Genomic DNA, 25,567 nt, shown 5'->3' on the forward strand with positions numbered 1-25,567 from the left:
GAGCTCTAACCAACTGAGCTACCCGGCCAGGGCAATGTTTTGGGAGTTTTTTGGGTTTTTTTAGAGTTTATTGTTTTTGTTTTTGAAAAGGTTACACGTATTTATGGTTAAAAAGTTATCCAAACTGTAAAAACAAGAGGCAGCCACTTTTACCCTCTCTGTGCCCCTCCTGGAAATGTCTTACACATAGACCAGCCTAAATAATAATAATAATAATAATAATAATAATAATAATATATAATCATTGCCTGTTTTAAAAATCACAAATGGCTATGTTGTACACCTGAAACCAATATATTGAATGTCAATTATAACTGAAAATTTTTTCAAGATTTTAAATTAAAGTAAAATAATAAAAATCACAAATAGCATGCTCAACACCATATTTTTTCTTTGAATATAAAAATATATATTGTATATATTATATACTTTATGTTATATATAACGAGGTAGTTTATGGTCTCTAAAACACACATACACACACAAAATTATAAATTTTAAATTGCAATTTAAAAATATTTCTTTCTTTTTAAAGAATAGTTTATTGATTTTTAGAGTGAGGGAGAGAAGCATCGATGTGAGAGCGAGACATCAATCGGCTGCCTCTTGCATGTCCCCCACCAGGGATCAAGCCCACAACCTGGGCATGTGCTCTGATCAGGGATCGAACCGGCGACCTTTTGGTGTCGGGGCCAATGCCCGACCGACTGAGCCACACCAGCCAGGGCAGGATCAGATTTTTTAAGGCACAGAATAGAAGAAGGGCTTTTATTTGTGGCGTCCGCTACAGCTTCAGCTCTGCTCTACAGACAGAGTCTCAGTGAAGCTTTGAGGACCCTTAGCAGTGGGCCATTTTTATAGCTGGGGAAACTGAGGCACAGAGGCCTAAGGTCACATAGCTAAGAGGCTGAGGCAGGATTTGAACCTAATCTTCCTGTCACCATGAGGTAGCTGGGGAGTGTCTGAGCCCTGCCCGCCCTTCTCTTGCAGGCCCACCGACCTGGGCCCCAGAGGCCCCGAAGATCATGATGGCGTATATGAACCCGGGGCCCCACTATTCCGTCAACGCCTTGGCTCTGAGTGGCCCCAGTGTGGACCTGATGCACCAAGCTGTGTCCTATCCAAGTGAGTACAGTCTCCCCCACCACCCCAGATGACTCCCATCGGTGGGGCCTCTGGGGCCCCTTGTCCTTAGGAAGAAGATGGCAGTCACAGGGGTGACATCAGGGCCATACACAAATGCAAAACACTCCTGCATGCCACTTGGAGGGAAGCATATGGACGTTCATAGAAATTCAGGATGGTGGTTCCTTCTGGGGTGAGGGAGTGGGGAGCGTTCTGGAAGGGGGACCCATTCCCTGGGGGGCAGAGTGAGGTCTAGAAGGTCAGGGCAGATGAGCACCCAGAAAGGGCTCCGTGGGGTCCCACATGCCCTCGGGGCCACACGCCAATGGGAGGCCCCGGTCACCAGGGAGTCCCATCTTCCTGTCCCCCACCCAGGCGCCCCGAGAAAGCAGCGGCGGGAGCGGACCACCTTCACCCGGAGCCAGCTGGAGGAGCTGGAGGCGCTGTTTGCCAAGACCCAGTACCCGGATGTGTATGCCCGCGAGGAGGTGGCTCTGAAGATCAACCTGCCTGAGTCCAGGGTTCAGGTGGGGTATCTGCTCCCTGGGCCCTCCCACCCCTTCCTGGGACCCAGAGTGGCGGGAGGAAGGAGAGGTCACAGAGTGGCAGCCAGTCACAGAGGGCCCTAAAAACCCTTCACCCCCCGCCCCACACACTATTCACTGGCCTTGTCTCTACCACTCTCACTCCACTTCAGCCCACTGGCCCCTGTCCTTCCTCTAACATGCCTGCCAAGCCCACTCCTGCCTCAGGACCTTTGCACTCTCTGTTCCCTCTACCTGAACGTTTATCCCCCATCACCCCGTTCAAGATCTTCACCAACCAACCTAGTCACCGTGCCAGTCAAGGAGACCTATACCGACGGTTGAATTGGAAGTTGCGATCTCTCCCCATCCCCCAACTCACTGCCCCCCCATCCTGCTCCATTGGTTCTTCCCCAGTATTTATCACCCTCTCAAATACTGTGTGATTTACTGGCTTCCTGTTTATTTACAATCTCTCTCTCTCAACTAAAGTGTCACCTTCACCGACGTAGAAGACGGTTAATGCGTGTTTATTAACTGATTGGATGAATGTATATGTGTGTGTGTGTTTGTATGACTATGTATGCACACATGATCGGATGGATATATGTGTGTATGTATGTACAGTTATATATATAGGCGTATGATTGTGTGTATGTATTGATGGATGAATGTATTTATGTGCATATAAATGACTGGCTGGGTGGATGGATGGATATATGTGTGTTTGCACGAATGTATATATACAGTTGTGTGTATGAATGATGATGGATGGACGGACGGACGGACGGACGGACGGACGGATGGATGGATGGAATGCCCCCGGCTGACTGTGAAGTGGAGAGGCGTGACTGGCACGTCTCAGCAATAAGCGGCATCATTCCTGGGCACCATGAGGGCTCTCCTGGGTCCCCTCCCCGCTCACCCCCCCCCCCACCCCGCTCTCTCCTCTGCCCCCAGGTGTGGTTCAAGAACCGCAGGGCTAAATGCCGCCAGCAGCGACAGCAACAGCAGCAGCAGCAGCCGCCAGGGCCACAGGCCAAGGCTCGCCCGGCCAAGAGGAAGGCAGGCGCGCCCCCGCGGCCCTCTGCTGACGTCTGCCCAGACCCCCTGGGCATCTCGGATTCCTACAGCCCCCCTCTGCCCGGGCCCTCCGGCTCCCCCAGCGCGGCGGTGGCCACCGTGTCCATCTGGAGCCCAGCCTCACCGTCCCCTTTGCCCGAGGCCCAGCGGGCTGGGCTAGTGGCCTCAGGGCCTTCTCTGACCTCGGCGCCCTACGCCATGACTTATGCCCCAGCCCCTGCTTTCTGCTCTTCCCCCTCAGCCTATGGGTCTCCCAGCTCCTTCTTCAGTGGCCTGGATCCCTACCTTTCTCCCATGGTGCCCCAGCTGGGGGGCCCAGCTCTCAGCCCCCTTTCCGGCCCCTCCGTGGGACCCGCCCTGGCCCAGTCCCCCGCCTCCCTGTCAGGCCAGAGCTATGGCGCCTACAGCCCTGTGGACAGCTTGGAATTCAAGGACCCCACAGGCACCTGGAAATTTGCCTACAACCCCATGGATCCTCTGGACTACAAGGATCAGAGTGCCTGGAAGTTTCAGATCTTATAGAAGCAACTGTCCATCTCCCTCCACCTCTTGCTTAAATCCGCCTCCCTGAAGCTTAGATACCGGGTTGGCAGCTCCGAGAAAGCAGCAGGAGCCAGCCATCCTGCCAAAGGCTGTGGCCGCTTCCATTTCCCGAGCAGCTTAACCCAACACAGCCCACCCCTTTCCTCCCTGGGGGGGCTCCTCCCTTCCCTGGGGCAGCTCAGCAGGGCTTGGTAATTCCCTCAACCCAGCACCATCTCGTACTGATTCAAACTGGCATTTTAAACCATGAGCCCCAGACTGGTGTTGAGAACTTGCCCCCAAACTAAATGAAACCAAACTTGCGCTTGACTTGGGGGTAATATTTAGGTTGGAATCGAGATGCCCTTGAACAAACAAGTAGGGAGAATCAATTCCTTTACTTTTCATGTGAGACACGTCTTTAGCATATGGCTAGAGATCCTTCTAGAACTTCCAAAGACAGACTGTAAGAGGCTTCATCATGGAACCTTAGGCCAATCATACAGTTAAATCAAGAACATTTATTCGGCTATTTTAACAGACTTCACAAATGTCAGGTTTACTTGGTAGATGAGGGGGGCTGTTTGCTCTGTATCTAGTATTTATTTCTTCTTAGTTTCGTCTTAAAGGTACTTCAGCCTTCATTCATCGGACACTGGGCACATTTGGTAGGAGAATGGAAGGCAAGTTGCCTGACCCGTGTCTAGTTTTTTCCTTTTGTTCTAGGATTGTCTAAAGGTGAAGTTCACCCAGACGTTGGAGGAACTGTGGTAGTTGCAAGGGGTGGACCACCTCTAGTTGTGGGTATGTCAAAGAGAATAGGAGGCGACAAGCTTCCCACCTATAAATATAAAAAAGCCGGAGGGGTAAGGACAGATTTGGAGGAAGGCCCACATTTCAAATAGATGATCCCTCTTTTAGATTCTTTGCTTGCAGTTTTGATTGTGGGATTGGACAACAGTGCTTGGCCTGGAGCAGCACCACATTTCTTTCAATATAATTTGACCCTCAGCAACAGCGACAGCACTGGGAGAATTTCAGAAGGAGTCAGGCATTTTGACACTCTTGGAAGTTTGGTGCTTTGGCCTCTGCCACCTCAGCCTGACTTGTCCTTTCATTTGTGGCTTGGGGGAGGCAGGAGCCAGGAGCCTTTCACTCGTGGCTTTCACAAGGCATGGGGTAGAAGACAGTAGGGTGGGAAGGCGGTGGTATGCTGGTAGACGGCTAACAACTATTGTTTGCCAATTTCTGTGGTGTAAATACTCCCACTGTGGCTAAGTTCAAGGCACCAATCTGAGGTCACCGAACTCAGAGTTGGGAAGAGATGTGTGTAATCTGTGTTTATGAGTTAGTAGGAGCTGGTTCCAGGCCCCCAGAGCAGGAAGAGGTATCGGGAGGAAGCCTCAGTGTAAAGAGAGGCTGGCAGACATCAGATAAATGTTCTGGGTTCAGGCCAAGAGATGTCTTCACATCTTCAGGCACAGTGTGATCACTAGGGGCCACAGAGATGTTTTGCTCAATACACCGCTGGGTGATCTCTTATGGGCCTGCGTCATGCTGGGCTCTGTGACATTAAACCAGGAGAGGCCCTGAATCCAGAGTGGGACACTGATAAACCAAGGAGGATGGCACATGCTGGGGTGCAGGATGGGGGATCCAGACAAAATTCACAGGGGACAGATGAGAGGAGACCACACTGTGCTCTGGATCTGTGTCTAGGTTGGGACCAGAGCGCAGTGTCAGTTATTCATTTTGTAGTCACTCCCACGCTCTGTGCCAGAGGCCGGGGTCCTGGGTGCAAACAGGACTTGGACACGCCCTCTCTGTGCAAGCAGTTCAAAGGCGGCTTGATAAGGGGGTTCTGGGAGGGCCTGATGGATGGATGTGGCGTTCTGAAGGAGGGTAGGGACACAAGAGACTCCTATCCTGGGGTCTTCTGAGGACTTGGCAAGAGCGAGGAATGGATCTGTTAGGAGGCTCCTGGGCTAGTCCCCGGAGCTGCGGTTCTCCAGCCATCGACGTCAAACGGTCTGCTCTCCAAAGCCAGGACGAGTGACAAGGGAAGTGGGGACAGTAGGAAGGGGCCACGGGCCCTCTATCCTTCCCTTTCTCACTCCCTGGACTCCTAGGTCCCCATCCCTGGCCCCTCTCGGAGTGAAAATGATTAAAACATTGAATCCCATTTAAAGTCTGGTTGATTGTTTTTATTTCGGTGGAAGGAAAAGCCAGAAAGGTAGAAACAGGGCGTGCTCTCTCTTCCCTCTCCCGCACCTTCTGTCTCAGGGGCCTGGGCCCCCACGGGCTTCCTCCGTTTCCCTTGCTGCCTCCCTAGAGCCAGTGCAGCAGGGCCGCAGGCTCCAGATGACCCGCCTCCACCGCCCCGGCCTCGCTGCGCCCCTGCGTCCTGCCTCAGTGGCCGCGACAGGCTGAAGGGTTCCCATCGACCTCTGCGGCTCCATCCTACCTCTTTCTCCCTCCACCTCCTGTCCTGGGTCATTTCATTCCCACCATTTCTCTCCAGTCCCTTCTCTTCTCTCTCTCTTCCCCTGGACCGTCTCCCAGGCTCCCAGGTCCATCTGTTTTTGCTGTATTTTTTGCCTTTTTCGTTCTTCCTCCTGCCCATTCCCTTTGCTTCTGACCTTCTGTGTCTCCACCTCTAGGTCACCTTTCTCTGCTTCTGTCCCTCTCCGCTGACTCCCAGGGGGGTTGCTAGGGTCAGACAGACTTGCTGTCCGAGCCGGGGCACAACCACTGCTGGTCACATGACCTTGGGCGAGTCATTTTCCCCAGCCTCAGTTTCCCCACCTGGGGCATCAAGAAGACCCACTTTGAGAGAATTAAATGAGATTATTATAGTAAGTAGGTGGTCCTGAAGACCGGTCCATGCTAATAATGTACACTTATTTATTTTTGTGGTTAAAACACACATCCCCTAAAATGCACCATTCTTTCCCATTTTGAAGTATGCCGGTCAGTGGTACTCAGTAAATTCACAGAAGACACCAGGAGCAAAAGGCCGCGTATTGTAGGACTCCATTTATCGGAACTGTCCAGAACAGGCAAATCCTTAGAGACAGAAAGTAGATTAGTGGCTGCCCGGGGCTGGAGGGAGGGGGCGGGTAGGGTCTGCTTAGTGGGTACCGGGCTTCTGTTTGGGTGACAAAAAAGGTCTGTACTGAGATAGAGACCCAGCAGTCCCACTCCTAAGTGTGTACCCCAAAGAACTGAAAACGTGTTCACACACAACCCTGTACACAGTGCTACTCTCAAAAACCAAAAGATGGAAACAGCCCGAACGTCAATGGACAGATGAACGGACAGCGAACGCGCTCGGCCGGCCGGAGCATCGCAGCCTCTGGAAGAAACGGCGCCGGCTCCGCGGGGACCCCGGCGGCATCCCGCTAGGCGGCTCCTTCCCACTGAACTGACTGGGGCGACACCGCTCGGCCAAGTCGCAGGGGTTTCGGAGCAGTTCTGCACCCGGTCGTCTCTACACCGTATGTGTGTTCACCGCCCCAAGGCAACTCTGAATGTTTATCTTAACCGGATTTTTTTTTTTTTTTTGACTTGTGCTGTGTCATTCGTGGCAGCTTTATTCACGGTGGCCTCAAACTGGACACTCCCCAAATGTCCATCGACAGGTAAAGGGAGAAGCAAACAGAGGTGACGCTGACGATGGGACATTCCTCAGCAGTTAGAAGCGATGACCTGGCCTGGGGGGGGGTCAGTGGGGGGAAACAGGGACATCTGTAGCACTTTCAACAATGAAGATTAAGAAAAGGCAATGGCCTGGCAAACAGCAACTTGGTGCACAGCACGAGCGTGACGGGGACTCCGGGTCCAGAGCCACACCTGCCGGTGACCGCGCCTGAAACTAGACGAGGGGCCTGCAGCGGCAGCGAGCAGCGGGTGTCAGCCGGCGGGATTCGCCGCAAGGGGATCTTTTTGGGTTAGAAATGTCCTATATCTTGCCCTGGCTGGCATGGCTCAGTGGTTACAGCATTGGCCCGCTTACCAGAGGGTCTCGGGTTCGATTCCCGGTCAAGGGCACACACCTAGGTTGCAGGCTCGATCCTTGCCCCCGCCTGGGGAGTATGCAGGAAGCAACATCCCTCTCCCTTCCACTTTCTCTCTAAAAAAAAAAATAAAAAAAAAAATCAATGGAAAAAATCCTCTGGTGAGGATTAACAATAACAAAAACAAAAATATTCTAAATCTTGATTATGGTGGTGGCTCCACGACTGTCTGCAGTTGTCCAAACTCAGCAACTGTAGGCTTCAAGTGGGTGGGCGTCACAGGATATGTGCTGCGCCCCAGTACACGGGGTGGAAGGGAGACCGGCGACTACCCTGAGCGGGTGCCGTCTGCCAGGCACGGGAAAGCCAGTCCCGAGCGCTCAGAAACCCCCAGGCGCTCGCTGCTGTGCTCAGATAGGCGGGCTCATTACCCCCACTTCCCAGGGAGAGACTGAGGCAGAGGCAGGCTGAGCAAGCTGCCCCAAGTCCACAAGCACCAAGTAGAACCGGGGCTCCCGGGCGTCTGGTTGGGATGCGGCCTCTCCTGGGGCCTGGCCTGCACCCTCCTCGTGGTCCCGCCTGCCACTCCCCCGGTTTCTTCCTTCTGGGCCAACCCTCAGGCCTGAGTCTGTCTGCTCCCTTTCCCTCTCCCTCTCTCCCCTCACCCCCTGGTGTTCCTCCTCCCTCGTCTGTGTCCCTCCCGATCTCTGAGACCCTCCCGGCTGTTTCCTTTGTCCCTGAACCGGGCTAAAGCTCTAATCCGATTGCCCAGCCCGCCCAGCCTGTGCAGGCCGCTGGAATTAGCAGGGATTAGCCTCAGGCCTCCACCGCGGGGGAGGGCCCTGCTCCGAGACCCGCAGCTTTCACTAAGCGATGCCCTCCCCCCACGCCCTCCTGCTGAAATCAAGCCTGGGACCCACAATAAGAAAAAATCACGGCCCTGGCCAGTTTGGCTCAGTGGTTAGAGCGTCGGCCAGTGGACCAAGCGGTCTCCGGTTGGATTCCCGGTCAAGGGCACTAAACCAGGTTGTGGGTTTGATCCCTGGTTGGGGCAAGTACAGGAGGCAACCAACCTCTCTCCCTCTCCTTCCTCCCTCCATTCCATTCTCTTTGGGAAGCAATGGAAAAAATATCCTTGGGTAAGGATTCAAAAAAAAAAAAAAAGAAGGAAATTACAAGGATCTTAGGCAAACTTTCAGGGTCTCAAAAGGGAGGAAACATTTCTCATTTTGTTTCATGAGGCCTGCATAACCTTGATATACAAAAACTGGCAAGAACAGCCCTGGCTGGTGTAGTTCAGTGGTTTAGATCCTCAGCCTGTCATGCAAGCGAGGGTCCACGGTTCAATTTCCTATCAGGGCACATGCCTGGTGGCCTTCGAGTGGGCTCTGAAGACATTCGAGGAGGCAGCTTGGAGGGTGGGCGACGTGGGGCTCCCAGGACTGGGAAGGGATAGGATGACCCCTGGGCACTGGCTGGCTGACTGGAGGGACCCTTTCCTGCGATGAGCACCCTGCACGGACAAAATGCCGGGTCCCCCTGAGTTAGAGCTCCCTGAGGGCAGGACCAAGGCTGTCTTGTCACAGATTTCCCAGCCCCCAGGACAGGGCCAACTGCAGTAGCTGCCCAATGAAAGAATTAATCAGTCACTGTGGCTCCTGCCCCGGGCTGGCTGAGTGCTGTGGGGAGGAAGGATGGTTCCCAGGACCCTTCCGGCGAGCCCTGAGGGTGGGCTTGAGCGAAGATGGTATTTAAGCTGCAGGCCTTCTGCACAGAGCCTCAAACGCAGACAGCGCCGCAGCATCCAGGATGCAAGAACCCGGGAGTGTCACGGGTGAGGGGGCCGACCGGGAGGGCTGGGGCACAGGGTGGCATCCTGTGGCTGACGCTGGAGGCTCCTGGGCATCCAGACCAGGACCAGCTTGTCTGGGGGGGCCCAGTGAGCTTGGGGATAGAATTAAACAGTGGCCCCTGCAAGTGTCGGGCGGCTTCAGTCGTTGAATGAGGGGAGGGGAGGGTGGGGTGAGGGGAAGCCCGCCTGGGGCCCCCCTGGCTGAGCCTGAGGCCGGGCCTGCCTGCCTTCCCTGGCTGTGGGGCCTGTAACAGTAACAATCCAGGCGCTGTTACCAGGCCCATTTCAGAGACGTGAACACTGACGCCTGGGCAGGGTCTGAGCTTCCTGCTCAGGGGTCTGAGTAGGAAGGTGGAGGGTCTGGGCCGCGGTCCAGACGCCACACTCTCGTCCAAGCCGCTGCCCTCAGGGGACCCCCTCTGCTCACGGGGCCTGGCCCAGACGGGACCCTCGGAGGGCCCTGGGGGGCTGGGGCTGCCTGGGGCTCCTCTGACCCTGTTTTCCCCTTGCCCAGGCTCCTCGCGGTCCCCAACGCGCACGAAGAGGCGGCGGCAGGAGCGCACAGTGTACAGCGCCCAGCAGCGCCAGGAGCTGGAGAAATTCTTTGAGAGGAACCGGTACCCGACCTACCAGGACCGCGAGACCCTGGCGGCCTGGCTGAACCTTCGGGAGCAGCAAGTCCAGGTGCGGGCGCCCCGCGCACCCGGGGTCACCCCACGGACCCGCGCCCGCGGCGCCTCCCGCACTGTAGGTGGAGACACGGAGACGGAGGCCAGGGGCCAAGTGTGCCCTGGGTCACCCCAATAGCAAGGGGTCACCGTGTGGACTCAGGCTGGGCCTCGAGTCCACCTCAGCCCTGTGTGGTGCAAACTGGCCGACAGGATCCAGCTCCGGCCGAAGCCCCTCGGGTCTCCCCAGGCCTAGACCTCAGGGCCCCTGTGAGCCCCGAGATCCTCTCAGGCAGGCAGAGCTCTTCCTGGCCCCTGGGTGTCCGAGCCCTGCTCCTCCTGCCTTCTGTGCCTCCCAGCCCCCCTTCCCCAGGCCACGGAACCCCGGGCCACCCCAGGGAGAGGTGTGAGGCGGGCCCTTCTCACCCGAGCAGCCTCACACCTGGGCAGAGGTGGGTGCTGGAAGCGTCTCCCCTCTGACACTTGCTCCCTGTCCCCTCTCCCCCCAGGTGTGGTTCAAGAACCGCAGGGCCAAAGTCACTAGGCTGCTGGGCCTGCCCAGGGGGCAGGGCCTGGGAACCGGCGGGATGCCCCGGGGCCCGGGAGTCTGCGCGCTTTCGGGCCCTGTGTTCTCGGAGGATCCTGAGTTCCCTGGAGGCCCAGTGTGCCCGGAGGATCCTGTGGTCCTCACCAGCCCTGTGTACCCCGAGGGCTCAGGTTTCTGCAGCCCCGCTGTGCCCAGGCCCTTCGCAGTCTTCCCAGAAGCAGAACCCAGCGTCTCCAGCCACAGCCAGGCCTGGTGGGACCCTGAGCAGGGCGCCCAGGGCTTGGTCCCCACTGCACCGGCTCCAGCTCCGGCCGCGGCTCCAGTCTGGCCTCAGGGCTCCTACACCTCAAGTTTCTCACCAGACCCCACTGTGACCCCTGATCTCACAGGGCTGAGCGCACCCTAAGACCCCTTAGAGGGACCCTCCTGCTCCTCCACGTCTGGGTACCAAGAAGGAGACGACTTCGTGGATGAGAAGGGCTGGGACCCCTGGATGTTACTGGCTCTAAGGGACTGTGTCCCCGCAAAGCCCTGCAGATCCTGCGGCACCAGAGGCCACTAGGGTGTCTGGCCAGTGCGGTGTGGCCTGAGCGCACCTCCATTTATCCAGCTCCGGGAGGTGGCCTTTGCTGTGTTCACTGTGTGGTCACCGCGCGCGTCCTGCGGGTTCTCAGGCCTGGGAGCGGAATTGCTGCCCCCCCCCCCCCCCAGCATTTTCCGCTTCGGTGCTGCTGCCTGGGAACTTCCCAGTGCAGCCTCATCGGCCTTTTAACTTGACCTGCATTAAACCCATGAATGTTTCTGGGGGTAACTGATATCTTTATACACCACTAAGTGTATTATTTATTCCTTCATTTGGTTGTTTACAGAGTCCTCACGAAGTGTTGTTATTTTAATCACCGAGGCCTTAGGTACATCTTTGTGTAGGTTAATTTCTAGTACTTTTTTGTTGTCTGACAGTTTGGAGGGTATTTTAAAAGCTGTCGTGTTTATAGGATTTGGTTGACATATTATTTTGTTATCAGTTGACTATTCTTTTGAGCCAGGGACCTGGCTCAAATTGTTAAAATTCTAATAACTTTTCCAGACATGGTTTTGGGCTTGATAATTTGCAAATTAATAAAGTGCATGGTTCTCTTGTAGACACTGTTTCCTGCAGAGTCCGTGCATGTTGCCCCTCCTGCGGTGTCCCTACCCCCACCCCAGCTCAGTGGGAGGCTGCTCACCCCTTCTCTCCGCTGTCTCTGCCTCTGGCTTCCTCTGCCACCCCCTTGTGGCTGTTCTGACCCCTGGGTCTCCTGCAGCTGGTCCTCTGACCCCCTCCAGGTCCCATTTAGCAAATGCTCCAATCCTCTTAGGCCCTGCCAGCCCAGGCAGACCAGAGAGAATTAGATCAGACTGGGGCGGGGGAGGACTCTTGTGACAGGCCCTGGAGGGGAGTGCTGGGGTCGGGGGAGGGGAAGACAGCCAGGAAAAAATGAAAGCACCTTCCTGTTTACCTGACCAACCCAGGTGGGGATTTTCACACACACAGAAACCACCGAAACCACAACTCCAGTCAGACCCTGACAGTGTAGGAGGGGTAGGGAGAAACTGAATTTTCCATCTATCCCAGGAGAGGGAGCTGAGGTGGAGGAGTCCCTGGGGGCTGGAGGGCCGAGATGAGATTCAGGTTCACACCCTGGGTAGGGGGAGGGAGGGTGGTGCCTCTGGGGTCCTCCAGTTACCTAAGGACCCTCAGTGAATAGAAACCAGATTAACTTTTTAACCAACAGAGACAGTTTGGGTTAAGTAGAAAGTAATTGGATTAAGTGAAACGGGATCCCTCCCACACCTCAGTTTCATTCCTTTTCTTTTTCTAGCAGTACCAGCTGCCATTCCCAATTGCCTAAACCGGGGACTCCACCATCTCCTAGGAAGCTCTAGCCTGCCTCTCCTCACAAGCCCAGCCTGTGCCCTGATGTCCCCAATGAAAGCACTGGACTCCCCCTCAGCTCAGGCAGGAGGGAGGAGGTGACTTCCTGAAGGCAGGTCTTGGAACTGTCCCATATGTGTGTCCTCCAGGCTGGTTCCAGAGTGAGGATTTCTCCTGTTTGCATATATGTAGCAAAAAGAAAAAAATTAATTAAAAAAAATTACTGCACCAGCAATCACATGGCTATGGGTAGCACTGTTGATCTTGTCGGGACCTGCGTGAGCCCTGCGATCCATAGTGGTCCATCACTGGTGGTTTCCATGGTGACCTGTGCAGATCCATTGGTCTCCATGGCATCTGTGGTAAAGATAGGAATCTGTGTGTCTTGCTCTGGAGAAGGTGAAGCTTTTAGACTCGGCCACGGTGTTTGTAGGAAAAGGACCCCCGTGTATAGAAAGGATTCACTGTACAATTGGGGGAAGCCCACACTCGGTTGCATTGTGGGTGCTCTGGGTGGAGATGGCGGGGGTAGGGGTGGAAGTGTCCTTGCCCTGTGAGGATTGGAGAGAGGGAGGAAGTCAATGGAAATCCGGAGAGCCCAGGAGTGAGGGAGCCAGAGGGGCCAGAAAGCTCTCTGAATTCAACGGGTCTCCGAGTCACAGGAAATACCCAGGGAACAGCGTGGGGTAGATCAGGACTCAGAGACATGATGTCCATTGTGCAGGAGGAACCAGTGTGGAGCAGGTGCTAAGAAGGAAACCATACCCAAGGGGCTGGAGGAAGAGCCTCCAGATGACAGCTCCTCATTTTAGTGTCTATGGACCTCCGCTTCTGGGATGAAAAGATGGGAATTGGAGAAAATTGAAGAGGTAACCCATTTTCCAGCAGCGACAAGTGGAGTCTTTGAGTGGCACACAGGACCGAGCACTATTAGAGTTGGACAGAATCATCACCTGAGAGCCAGGTGTGCTGGCTCCTCGGCCTGGCGAGACGAAGGTGGGGCATGCGACACCTCACCTGTCTTAGCGTGGGGTCTGCTCACAGGAGCCCTCCATCCAGCCAGACAAGTGACCCAGCTCCCCCAAACTCCAGGTCTGTCAGGGCCTGTCAGGTCCCTACAGGATGCCCACCGCAGGGGGACCTCTTGGTGTAGCCACCAGCTTCATCCCAGGTCCTATGGTTCTCAAACTTTGTCACCTGGAGTTTTAACATTCTAATGCCCCAGGCCAGTTAAGCAGTGTCTCTGGGAGTGGGACCTGGGCACCAGTGTGTTTAAAGCTCCTAAGGGGCCCTGGCCCGTGTGCTCGCAGTGGTTAGAGCCTTGGCCCACACACCAAAGGGCCCCAGGTTCAATTCCCGGTCAAGGACACACACCTGGGTTGCAGGCTCCACCCTGGCTCCAGTCAGGGCGGGTGTGGGAGGCAACCAATTAATGCGTCTCTCACAGCGATGTTTCCCTCCCTGTCCCTCCCTCCCTCCCTCCCTTTCACAAAAATCAATGGAAGAAAGTATCCTCAGGTGAGGATGAACACCACCCAAAAAAAAAAGCTCCTAAGGGATTTCTTTTCTTTTAACATATTTTTTCTCTTTTCTTTTTTCTTCTTTTTAATCCTCCTGAGGATACTTTCCCCATTGCTTTTCAGAGAGAGTGGAGGGGGGGAGAGAGAGAGAGGGAGAAACATCAATGTGAGAGAGACACATTGATTGATTGCCTCCCCCACGTGCCCCGACGGGGGCGGAGATTGAACCTGCAACCCAGGTGCGTGCACTTGACTGGGAATCGCACCCGTGACCCTTCAGTTGGAAGGCCAACGGTCTAACCACGGAGCATATGGGCCAGAGCAGACTAATGTAGTTTTAAAATTGTTGTTACAATAAACAACTTGCAAGAGACACAGCTGGGTCAGATCAAAGGTGTGGTTCATCAGGGGCACCCATAGGACTGGGAAAGAAGGGGCGTCCACATCGCTGTTTTGATGCCTCCTGGCCAGCAGGGGGCACCAACACACCACTCTCCGGAGCTGGGGACCTTAGGTGGGATGGGAGAGACGCTCCACATTCAAAGCAGAGAAAAGCAGAGAAAAGACAGAGGTACCATTATCTTTGTTTCCATTGGTATAATTTAAACCAAACAGAAAATGCTAATTTGGCAAGGATCTGAAACCATGGCTGGTGGGAATTTAAATTGAAACAACCCCTTTGGAAAACCAACTAAATCCTGACGCACATATGTCTTATGAACATTCCTGGGCGCATACCCAACAGAAATGTTCACCAAGAGATGTACGAAAAGGCACATTCAAAGGTGCATTAAGGATTATAAGCCCAGACTAGAAACTTCCCAAGTGCCCTTCAACGATGTAATGAATAAAGTAAATTTTGGTGCAATCACCCAATAAAATGTCTACGTGAGCACAAACACTTAACATGAAATCTACCATCTTAACAAATTTTAAATGCACAACATGGTATCGTTAACCATGGGTACAGTGTGGGTCCAACCCTCCAGCTGGTCTCTAGAATTTATTCATCTCGTATAACTGGAACTTTGTACCCTGTGAACAGCAATCCCTGTTGCCCCTCCCCCAGCCCTTGGCAACCACCACTCTGCTCTCTCTGAGTTTGACTCTTAGATTTCTTATCTAAGTGAAGCCAGGTACTATTTGTTCTTCTGTCTGACTTAATTCACTTAGCCTAATGACCTCCATGTTCATCCATGTTGTCGAAAAATGCCAGAATTTCCTTCTTTAAGGCTCGATAATCCTCCACTGCTGTAGAGACTACGTTTCCTTTGTCCATTCATCTGTCAAACATTTTCTGGGATAGATCATATGTTAGGCCAAAGCAGTTATGGGTTTTTTTTGTTTTGTTTTTTAACAAATTAATCCCTAAGAATTTATCTTCTTAAAAATTTTTTAAAAATATATATCCTTATTGATTTCAGAGAGAGGAAGGGAGAGGGAGAGAGAGAGAAACATCAATGATGAGAGTCATTGATCAGCTGCCCCCTGCACGCCCCCGACTGGGGATTGAACCTGAAACCTGGGCATGTGCCCTGACCGGGAATCGAACCGAGATCTCCTGGATCCTAGGTTGATGTTCAGCTGCTGAGTCACGCTGGCCGGGCCAAAGCAGTGTTTTAGGTAGGGAAAAGTTGGTAGGGAAGGAACCCAGATCCACCCACAGGAGAATGGGTCACTGAAATACATCTTAATACTAAATACTGAAGCAGTTATATAATCAACGTGGATGAAAACCACATATAAAATACTGAGTAAAAAAGTGAGTTGATGAATGCATTGTACAGTATGCCATTTATCTGAGTTCTAAAAGCCTGCATAGATACCATATATTGTTTATGATCAAACACCACATAGTAAGAGAATAGTGCGACGTTGGGAATTATATACTGTAAGGTCATAATAATAATAATAATAAATTGGGAAGATACAGGCAATGGAAAGAAAAGGAGCCTTCAGTGCTTTTGTAATTTTATTTCTCATTTTTATAAAAAAACACCCTGGGGCATAGCTTTGGGTAATACTTGTATTTTTTCTGTATCATTCTGTATGTATTAAATATCTGTTGAAAGCTGGGGTGCCAGGCAGTGAGTTAGCAGCACCCTGGTAATTTTTAACAATCGAGTCGTCAAAGTTCAGAGGTCTGATGATTCCAGGTTCCAGGACGAAGTAACAGGTTTTACGCAATTACCGCCAGCGGTTCACACGCCAGGGGCAGGAGAACAAACATTTCCCTCGAGGAGATCCAGGAGTCTTTCAACATTATTCCCATGGGAAGAGCTCTCGAGGGAGACCTGCCATCTTCTCCTGGAATATTTTATCAAAGACCTCAGCTTGGGCCACTGTGAAGTGGTTTTTCCAGTCCCCAGAAATGCCTGACAAACAAAATAGAGACTCACATCAGGTGCAGGGGTAGGTCTCAGATCCCCGACGCATCTCCCTCCGGATCTACTCCTTCTGCCCACGTGACGTGGAGACTGTAGCTAATACAGCAGAGAGGCCCACGGGCCTCGGTGGGCCTTTTTGTGCCTGCGGCCTTTCCCACTTGCGCTTCCACCTGCCTCGAAACCATTCCCTGTATTCTCCTCTCTCCCCGCCGGGAGTCAAACCCGAGACCTTTGGGTGCACGGGGCGACGTCCAGCCAACCGAGCCGCACGGCCAGGCTCTAACTGATGCCCCACACACCCTGCGCTTGAGGCAGAGCGAACGCCTGAGGAGCCAGAACCTCTGCAGGCTCCGCGTGGGTGTCCCGAACGCAGCACCGACGAGAGTGTGCTGTGCAGGCGAACCCGCGGCACCAAATAAGTTGTTTGCTTCCAAAATACAATCGTATGGTCCTGGCTGGGTGGCCCAGTTGGTTAGAGAGTCGTCCTGATACGCCAAGGTTGTGGGTTCGATCCCCGGTTGAGGCACATACAAGAATCAACCAATGATGCGTCAATAAGTGGAACAACAAATCGATATTTCTCTCTCTCTCCCTTCCTCTCTCTAAAATCATATCCTCCAGTGAGGATTAAAAACCCCCAAAACAGTGGTATGAAGGGCATAGGGTAGGTAGTCCCATTCCAAAAGGGAGGAATCAGAAAGAAGAAACGATTGTGGATCCCAAGCAAATCCAAACCCAGCAGATCATATTCCATTAGATTAAAAAAATTTTTTTAAGTATAGTTGGCGTACAATATTATATTAGTTTCAGGCGCACAACATAGCGTTCGACGTTTATATGCCTCATACCGTGTGATCATGGTAAGTTTTGTAGCCTCTAGACTTTAAGGCTCGGAATTAGCCTCTTTGTCTTGACGCCCTGACCTCCCGGCCCAGGGGGGGGGGGCTCCCAGACCCCTGCCCGGGTGGAAGCCCCCACCCAGTCGAGGTCTTCGGAAGCACTGACTTTCTTTCTTCCATGGATCCTCCTGGATGCACCTGCTCTGGGGAAGCAGGCTCCTCCTGTTCCACGCGGAGGACACTCTTCAGTCATCTTTCCCCCAAAGATATGAGCGCGACTGATGATTCATCACAGCGCCTGGCGGCAAAGGGCTCTCAGCGAAGTGGAAAAGTCTCTCCTTTTTCCAGCCGAGTCACTGTTCATACGCTTCTTTGTTCAGGACCCTTCTCTACACTCACTCAGCAATGGGGTGGCACCTAGACGGCCATCTGTGCTCCTGTCCCCATTCCCGGGTCAATCGCAGCTGCCAGGCGCGGGGCATTGCTCTGGTCACCGCTTGTAGAGCGGGTAACCCCCGTGTCAAATTCAGAGAGCAGGGGATCCCAATGGCCTAAGTCAGGTGACCCTCCGGGGCTGACCAAGTGTCCCCAGCCCACGTCAGTGCCCTGGCAAGAGACTCCCTGATGAGGGCCTGTGGGAAGTCCTCTGGGGATGACCGGTTAAAGCGGGTGAGTTCGAACCCTATCCCGGCTGATAGTGCCCTGCTGTCGTCACAAGGGTGCCCTCTGCCTGCTCTGCGACCCTCTGCACTCGGGCCATTTCCTTTTACCTGTCCTCATAAGTGAGCCCCGCTCCTCTAGGAGCCAGCCGCGCAGGAGCGTGTAATTGGACATGTTGTTTTCCCTCATGACCTGGAAGGAGCTGTTCTCGAGCAGCGAGTTCAGTTCTTCTGGCTCTAATTTCTTGCCCAGGAATCGGCAGATCTTCTGTACGGTGCTTCTTGTGTCCTAGCAGGAGGGAGGGCGAAGGGGAAGCTAAGAAAGAGAAAGGACATAGGACAGGGGAGGACACGGAGGGGGTGGCTGAGGGCGGGGCGCAGACATGACAGGCGCTGAGCTGAGGTGACCAGGAGGGGGGCGGGCAGACGGTGAAAGAAAGAGCGCACATGTGAGAAGGATGGAGTGGGCCTGAATTTCCCAGTGCTGAAGAGTAAGAGGAAAGCACAGGGCCCAGGGTTTCTAATGAGGCTTTTAGAAAGGCTTCTAGACAATTATGACGATTCAGCAAGGAGAGGTTTAGGGGGAGCTTGACAAAGATTTAAGGGATCGATTTCAAATCCTGGCTGCACCGTCAATAGTCCAGTTTTCCAAAATAACATCTGAATACCACAAGGAGTTTTATAATATTTTCTTATATATCATTTCAATAATTAGAACTTGGCTCATGGTACTGGAAGGTTATTATTTAAAAATGGATTTTATAACCAGAAACTCTTTACTTTGAATCAGAGATCTTACTCGTAGAGCCACAGTGTTTAAAATTTTTCTTGCCCTGGTCCGGTGGGGCTCAGTTGGTTGGGCACCGTCCTGTGCACCGAAAGGTTGCCGGCTCGATTCCCGGTCAGGGCACATGCCTGGATGGGCTCGGTCCCCAGCAGGGGGCGCGAAGGAGGCAGCTGATCCCTGCGTGGCTCTCACATTGATGTTTCTCTCTCTCTCCCTTCCTCTCTCTCTAAAATCAATAAAAAACCATATTTTTAAAACTATCAGATGAAACAAAGAAGAACACAAAGACAGAGAGCCTGGAGCTTGGGGGTGCCAACCAGAAGCGGAACCATGGAAACCAGGGAGCTTCTTTCACTCCTCACGACCCCTCACAAGGCTGAACTTCGGCCGAGAAGGGGAATGAGAGACACAGAGGGATGGGTGGGAGTTAGAGGGAGCGAAGATGGTGACGAGGCGGTGCGCAAGCCACAAAAACAGTTACCTGTATTAGCTCTTCATAACTCACTATCAAGAAGTTCTCCTTTCCTCTCATGGACATCCAGCCACGAACGTGGTCAAACCACGATCCGAATGCCACTGCACGGGGAGGCAGAAAGGGTGGGGGGCTGCAGACGGCGAGAGCGGGGCCCACTGCTACGCTCAGTCTCGTGGGCACACGCGTTCGCACATGTCTAGCACATTTACCACTGTCCCCGCCACTTGCCGAGCGTATGAGCTGAGTTCATTTAGGGCAGGCTGGGTACCCAGTTTTCTTTCCTTTTTTTAGTTTTAAAAACTGATTTGAGAGAGAGCGAGATTTGTTCACTTATTTATGCATCATCGGTTGATTCTTGTATGTGCCCGGACCAGGGATCGAACCTGCAACCTTGGCGCATCGAGACGATGCTCCAGTCAGCTAAGCTACCACCGGTGAGGGCCGTACCTACTTTTCAGGGGCCTCTAGAGAGGGCTTGCCAGAGCCCTGTGGCCTAAGGCGTGGCACTCTTGCTGCCCCCGATCTGTTTAGTGTTTAGATGTAGAACTTTCGGCTGCAAGGTCACTCTCCCTGCCCTTGCAGATATTTTTGATATTTTTCTGTCTTCCTGCCGTCACTGTTGTTATGGTAATTACTGTCCATTTGGAAATTATCTGCCTTTTCTCTGGCTTAAGATTTTCTCTCCTTTTGTTCCACGGCAGCTTTACTAGAGACCGGGTGAAGGTTTATTTGTCATAATTCTTTGTGAGGCCTCTGTGGTTCTTCAACCTGAGGTTTCATCAATGCAGGAAATTCTCAGTCACGTCTCCTTGAAAATCGCCTCTCCCTGTGTTTTACATCTTCTCAAGAGGAGAATCTTCTCACTCCGTCCTTCATATCTTAACTATTTTATGCTTTTTAGTGGCTGTCTACCATGCCTGAGCCCTTCTTGACCCCAGAGTGCGGTGGGGAGTTGTCAACAGAATTCTGCTCAGTTAACCTCTCCCTCAGAAACGGCACAGTCAGGCCGCTTTCACCACCTAGAGGCGGGATCGGGCACGGCGTGGGCGAGGGGGCGTTCTCTGGGCTTCACCACCCGGTTTCCCTGTGGCCTTAGTATCAGGGGACAGGGACCGAAAAGTTGAGCCAGATCAGCTCAATACAAAGTACGACTGTGGGCGCTGAAGGCTGACTATGCGGAGGGCAAACGCTTCAAGGATGTGTATTGTCCACGGGCAACAGGCCATTGCTACACAGCCCAGAGGGGCCTACGGCACGCGGTGAGGACACCCCCGAGTCTGTGACACTAACCTGGGTGGGGAGTAACAGTGACCCTGGTTATAAAGCCCCAGTGGGAGGGATGGTGGAGAAATGCTCATTCCTTAACGAAGGCCGATGAGCGGCCTACCGTGTGGCAAGCACCCCTCCAGGACCCGGGGTCAGCAGTGAACAAGCCAAGGAGCCCCCACTTCAGTGGGGAGACACACGGATCAGCAGTCAGGATACACACTCCTCGGCGATGAGCGCTAAGGGAAAGGAGGTGATGCTGGAGCTGGGGAGGGGCACTATTTTCCATAGTGTCCCCTAAACACAGGGCCATTTTAGCAGAGACCAGAATGAAGGCATTAATTAAGGTTGTGGGACTCAGATAAAGAGGTGAGGGGCACGGGGAGGCGGGATGGGAGAAGATGACATTTGGGGATGCCAGACTCATGGCCCTGGATGGGGTGGTTCCATTTATTTAATAAGATAAATATGCAGTAGGAGCAGTTGGGTTATGGGGAGCAATGCATGTCAAAAAATGGTGGCACTCTGGCTGGGTGGGTAGGTCGGATGAGCATCGTCCCGTACACCAAAAGGTTGCAGGTTCGATTCCTGGTCGGGGCACATCCCTAGGTTGCAGGTTCAATCCCTAGTAGGGGAGAGTACAGGAGGCAATTGATGTCTCTCTCTTTGATGTGTCTCTCACATAGGTGTTTGTCTCTCTGTCTCTCTCCCTTCCTCTCCCAGTATGGGCCGGCTGGGGGTCGTGATGGGAAACCTGAAAGGCTGCCTGGGCTCTGCCATCGCCACGGGCCCTGCCACCCGCCCTCAGGGACATGCGGAGCCGCTGGGGTGCGTGAGGTCTGACGCAGGACTCTGGCGCCCCCCAGCGGCTGCGCTTTACATATTCTCACTCACCATGCCCTTGGAGGAACCATTCGAAATATTGTTCCAGGGACTCCGGTCTCTTAGCCAACTTCGAAATAATCCAGAAAAAATAACCAGACACCAGGACATCTCTGGGATTTCTGATGAGATAAATCATCTGAAAGAAAAATGGGAACATGGAAGTTTCCCATCCTTCCTGATCTTCATGAAAATGGAGAAAACAGCCAATTCCTAGAAAATGCCTATTAACTGTCAATGGATTCTTTTAATAAGTTAGTTACTGCAGTCATTAGTCAAATATATATTTTAAAGTTCCAGTGAACCAGTCCCTGGGGTAAGACCAAGAACATAACAATGGGAGAGGAAAGCTTTGTCCCTTCCTTCTGGGATATTAGAGTCTACGCACAACGGGAAGCAATTGGGAGGTTTGAAAAGGCGAGTGGTGTTCTATTTATATACTATAGTTTCAAGATTACTAACAGGAGGAGGGGCTAATAAATTGGGCTACATTCACAGGTACTCAGCAGACGTTTGTATGGTCCGAGTCTAGCTATATGGCGCTCAAGGACAAACAAACTAATCTACAGAGCTGGAAGCCCGCGGGTGGTCTCCTCTGTGGGTGAGCACTGACTGGGAGGCCAGGGGGGAATTTTGGGGGGGGCCAAAAATATTCTACATTTGGATCTGGCAGGTAGCTACCTGGTTGGGCACACATATAAAGATTTGACAAGTGAGTGCTCCAGATTGGTGCACACACAGGCACACTCCTGTGCAAGAATCTTTTCAAATTAGTGTTTTGGATTTCTTTGGGGATGTAAAGTACAGTGTAGGAAAGACAGTCAATGTATGGTGCCAGGTGGGTACTAGACTTACCGGGGAATCAGTTCATAAATTATACAATGTCTGACCACTATATTGTACGCCTGAAACTAATATCTATTGACACCAACTGTAATTGAAAAATAAAAACAAATAAAAACTTCACTGCACTGTCACTCATTGAGAAATCTCCACGAGAAGAGAACATGATTATAAGCTCGCAATCTAATTTAAGCATGAAACATTTTTCAAAACCACAAATCAATCAGCACCTTCCAGGAAAGTGTGTTTCTAAAAACCATCCGAGCTATGTCAGGTCCCGGATTTCCACGATCCCTCCTGGGGATCACCGGTCGGCCCGTGAGAGGTTCGTGTGGCTGCTGAGCTCAGTAGAGAGCTGGGTGTGGAAGCCACGGGGGTCGGTAAAACCAGTCATGACGCCCCAGCACCCCCCCCCCCCCCCCCCGCCTCAGCCTGGGTTCATGAACTCCCTGCTTCCCCAGCGGCCACGCCAGGCCTGCTGCTTCTACGTAGGTGGAGGAGGCATTTATTTAATCAATCACGACTGGCTAATTATTTTTAGAGCAACAAAAGGGGGGGCATCTAGCATGTAACCCAGTTATAAGTTCTGCTTGGGTTTCAAATCTGGTTTTCTAAGAGTCTGGCATTGCCATTTTGCTTTGCCTCCGGCTTACGGCTGGTAGGATACACTGTGGAAGGGTCTGCACCCTTGACCTCCAGTGTGGACGTGGCATCGCCAAATGCAGACTCTCAGGCCCCACCCCGAGCCCACTGAGTGACATCGCAGCTCAGCCAGATCTCCGGGTGGTTCCCAGGCGCAGTGAGGCTGGAAAAGCCTCGATCAAGCATATCTTTCACCCCCGTGCACTGACCTTGGCCTTGGACTTGAAGACAGACTTGGGGAAGAGGTGGCAGGGCACGTGGGAGGTGATGAGACGTGGGCCCTCCTGATGCTTTAGGATTTCGTGCCCGTGTGTGTTCTCCACCCAGGGCGAGCGCTCCCAGATGGGCACGGACTGGACCCACGCGGGGTCCCCCTTGGAGTAAATCAGGCAGAGGATTTCGATCAGCCAGTTCGTTCCTGGATAAAGAGGGGAAAAGGATGGTCATTCATTTTTATATTCTGACTTTAAAAATTATTGTGATAAAATAGAACATAAATTGTACCTTCTTAACCATTTTCTTAAAAATTTTTTATTGATTTTAGAGAGAGGAAGGGAGAGAGAAACACTGACTTGCTGCTCCACTTATTCAAGCACTCATCGGCTGATTCTTGTATGTGCCCTGACCGGGAACTGAACCCGCAACCTTTCGGGGTGGGACATGCTCCAACCAACTGGGTACCGAGCCACCCAGCCAGGCCCAGGCTCTTTTCTTTTTTCTCCTTTTAGAATATGTCTTTATTGATTTCAGAGAGAGGGAGGGAGAGGGAGAGAGAAACATCAGTGATGAGTCATTGATCGGCTGCCTCCTGCACGCCCCCTGCTGGGGACCGAGCCCCAAACCTGGGCATGTGTCCCGACCGGGAATCGAACCGAGAGCTCCTGGTTCATAGAGGGTGACACTCGACTGCTGAGCCACACCGGCCGGCCCAAGCTCTTTTTCAATTTCTGCCCATTGTCCATGCCAAGAGCTTTACTGAAAATATCCCTTTTCGTGAAATAATTTCACATTCATTCTTTTCATCTCAATTTAGACGCTATTTCTTCTACTTTCCATTTTTGGCTCTGGGAGCTGCGTTCTGGCCACCTCTCCTGCCACTTTCATTCAGATGTAAGTGACAAAGAAAACTGTGCACCGCTACAGTGTACAGTGCGGTGACCGGCGCAGGCACGCGCTGGGGACCGATTGTGCAACCAGGCTGCTCAGCGGGCCAGCTCCCCACCTGAGGACTTTCGCTCCTACCCCTCGGGAAGGACGTCACTGGCCTTCGCCCTCCACGTCTCCCACCAAGCACCACGGCTACCTTAGGCTTCGCCCCCGGGGGGCCCCTCGTACCTTCCATTGCCCCTCTGGCACTCATCTGCCTGTGTCACTGCCTGGCCAGATCCTTTCCCCTGAACGTGAGTGGCATCGGGGCACAGCTCCACCCCCCAAACACTGCACGTCGCTGCAGGGAGAAAGCTCTCCAAGCGGAATGGACGGCTGAGGGCCACAGGCGCAGCCTCGGTGCCCGACCCACTTCCTCACCTGATTTGGGGAAGGACACGGTTAAGACATCTTGATCCTTAAACACAAAGTCCTCCCGTATGGCTCTCAGGTGCTCAGGCGTGCAGTCCACCACGGGGAAAGGTATCCCTTCAAACCACACGTACCCGTCGGACATGACCGCGCGCTCTCGGGCCGGCGCCTGGTCCCAGGCTGGGGCGGCTGCCGGGAGGTCGCCTCTTATACTAAGGACGAAACAATCATTAACCTCCGGGCTGGCTGAGGAGTTTGCCCGCTGATAAGAAGTAGACGCTGCAGCTAACAGGTGACCACAAGGTTGACGCTGTTGAGCAACCGTGAAGTCATTCAGAGAGCACTGGGGCAATCCGAGTTTGAACCCATGGGAGGCGACCAGGAATTCAACAAGCCCGAGGGTGTAGAAATGTGGGGGAATTAAAAATATTTTTAGCCTTGGACGGGTGGCTCAGTTGGTTGGAGCATTGTCCGGTACACCAAAAAGGTTGTGGGTTCGATTCCCGGTCAGGGCACATACCTGGGTTGTGGGTTTGATCTCTGGTCGGGGCAGGTACAGAAGGCAACCGATCAATGCTTCTCTCTCACATCAATATTTCTCTCTCTCCCTTCCTCTCTCTAAAATCAATAAAGACATATCCTCAGGTGAGAATTAATAAAAAATTTTCAATATGCTTTATTTTTAGAACAGTTTTAGATATGTAGAGAAAGTACAAAGATAGTATAGAGAGTTCCCATAATTTATACTTTATTCAGAATTCCCTAGTTTACACCTAGTGTCATTTCTCTGTCCCAGGATCTCATCTCTTCTTAGGCTCCTCTTGGCTTTTGAGGGAGAAAGACAAGAAACCAGACCACATCTAACAGTATATTAAGAGCACGAAGGTGGAAGCGAAGGGCCCTGGACACACGTGGGAGCCCTGGACGGCGTGGCTCAGTGGTTAGCGCGCCGGCCTGTGCCCCAAAGGGTCGAGGATTCGATTCCCGGTCGGGGGCACCCACCTAGGTTGCAGGGGGATCCCCCTCCGGTAGGAAAGCCTGCGGGAGGCAACCAATCGATGTGTCTCGCTCACATCGATGTTTCTCAATCTCTGCCCCTCCTCCCCTCCCCCTTCCCTTCCACTCTCTCTCAAAATCAATGGAAAAAATATTCTCAGGGTAAGGATTCACAAAAAACAACAACAACAAAACACGTGGAAGGGGCACCTCGCTAAGGTTTAGGAAACAGGCGACCTTCCAAAAGAAAGTGATATTTAAACTGTTATCTCAGAATCCAGTGGAACTTAGCCAGGCAGAGACGGAGCGGATGCGTGTATTAGGCAGAGCGGATAAAGGTCTGATAGTTACATTTTTACCAAACAGGTAACTGTCTTATTTTTTCATTCAGTATAATTTCATTCCTTCTAATCGCCAAACAACTCCAGACAGGAATCATAAGGATACTGTGACCGGCCAATAATCATTGGGAGCCGGCACAGGTCAGGAATAGTCTGAGCA

The 25,567-nt window shown here is 52.7% G+C and overlaps 3 protein-coding genes across 4 annotated transcripts; 2 read left to right on the top strand and 1 right to left on the bottom strand.

Moving 5' to 3' along the window:
- Nucleotides 1–1,013: 1,013 nt before the first annotated feature.
- On the top strand, nt 1,014–3,254 carry CRX (cone-rod homeobox). The gene is made up of 3 exons (XM_016216715.2): nt 1,014–1,125; nt 1,501–1,652; nt 2,610–3,254. Exons 1-3 carry the CDS (start codon nt 1,026–1,028, stop codon nt 3,252–3,254), a joined length of 897 nt encoding a protein of 298 aa, XP_016072201.2. The 5' UTR covers nt 1,014–1,025.
- A 5,379-nt stretch (nt 3,255–8,633) lies between these two features.
- TPRX2 (tetrapeptide repeat homeobox 2) lies at nt 8,634–10,743 on the top strand. Its single transcript, XM_087827444.1, has 3 exons — nt 8,634–8,688; nt 9,637–9,806; nt 10,300–10,743. Exons 1-3 carry the CDS (start codon nt 8,634–8,636, stop codon nt 10,741–10,743), a joined length of 669 nt encoding a protein of 222 aa, XP_087683570.1.
- A 5,045-nt stretch (nt 10,744–15,788) lies between these two features.
- SULT2A1 (sulfotransferase family 2A member 1) lies at nt 15,789–24,215 on the bottom strand. Of its 2 annotated transcripts, XM_087827278.1 has the most exons (7): nt 24,080–24,215; nt 22,762–22,970; nt 21,080–21,206; nt 18,926–19,020; nt 17,787–17,946; nt 17,197–17,217; nt 15,789–16,147 (listed from the first exon to the last, which is right to left on the bottom strand). In XM_087827278.1, the coding sequence occupies exons 1-7, from the start codon at nt 24,213–24,215 to the stop codon at nt 16,035–16,037; spliced, it is 861 nt and encodes a 286-aa protein (XP_087683404.1). In that variant the 3' UTR covers nt 15,789–16,034. The 2 variants fall into 2 exon arrangements, with proteins under 2 accessions (XP_087683404.1, XP_016072211.2); XM_016216725.2 differs by lacking the exon at nt 17,197–17,217 and having other exon boundaries at nt 17,769–17,946.
- Nucleotides 24,216–25,567: the final 1,352 nt, after the last annotated feature.

Source organism: Miniopterus natalensis, chromosome 18, assembly GCF_054644295.1.
Source record: "Miniopterus natalensis isolate mMinNat1 chromosome 18, mMinNat1.hap1, whole genome shotgun sequence".
NCBI classification, from domain to species: domain Eukaryota; kingdom Metazoa; phylum Chordata; class Mammalia; order Chiroptera; family Miniopteridae; genus Miniopterus; species Miniopterus natalensis.

Excerpts from the sequence above, each read along its gene's own strand:
- SULT2A1 (XM_087827278.1), bottom strand. The coding sequence starts at position 24,215 with ATGTCCGACGGGTACGTGTGGTTTGAAGGGATACCTTTCCCCGTGGTG. Across the intron at positions 21,207-22,761 it reads TCTTCAAGTCCAAGGCCAAG|ATGATTTATCTCATCAGAAA; the intron begins GTCAGTGCACGG and ends TTTTTCTTTCAG. Across the intron at positions 17,947-18,925 it reads GTTATGAAGAGCTAATACAG|GACACAAGAAGCACCGTACA; the intron begins GTAACTGTTTTT and ends CCCTCCTGCTAG.
- CRX (XM_016216715.2), top strand. The coding sequence starts at position 1,026 with ATGATGGCGTATATGAACCCGGGGCCCCACTATTCCGTCAACGCCTTG. Across the intron at positions 1,126-1,500 it reads CCAAGCTGTGTCCTATCCAA|GCGCCCCGAGAAAGCAGCGG; the intron begins GTGAGTACAGTC and ends TCCCCCACCCAG. Across the intron at positions 1,653-2,609 it reads TGCCTGAGTCCAGGGTTCAG|GTGTGGTTCAAGAACCGCAG; the intron begins GTGGGGTATCTG and ends CTCTGCCCCCAG.
- TPRX2 (XM_087827444.1), top strand. The coding sequence starts at position 8,634 with ATGCCTGGTGGCCTTCGAGTGGGCTCTGAAGACATTCGAGGAGGCAGC. Across the intron at positions 8,689-9,636 it reads TCGAGGAGGCAGCTTGGAGG|GCTCCTCGCGGTCCCCAACG; the intron begins GTGGGCGACGTG and ends CCCCTTGCCCAG. Across the intron at positions 9,807-10,299 it reads TTCGGGAGCAGCAAGTCCAG|GTGTGGTTCAAGAACCGCAG; the intron begins GTGCGGGCGCCC and ends CTCTCCCCCCAG.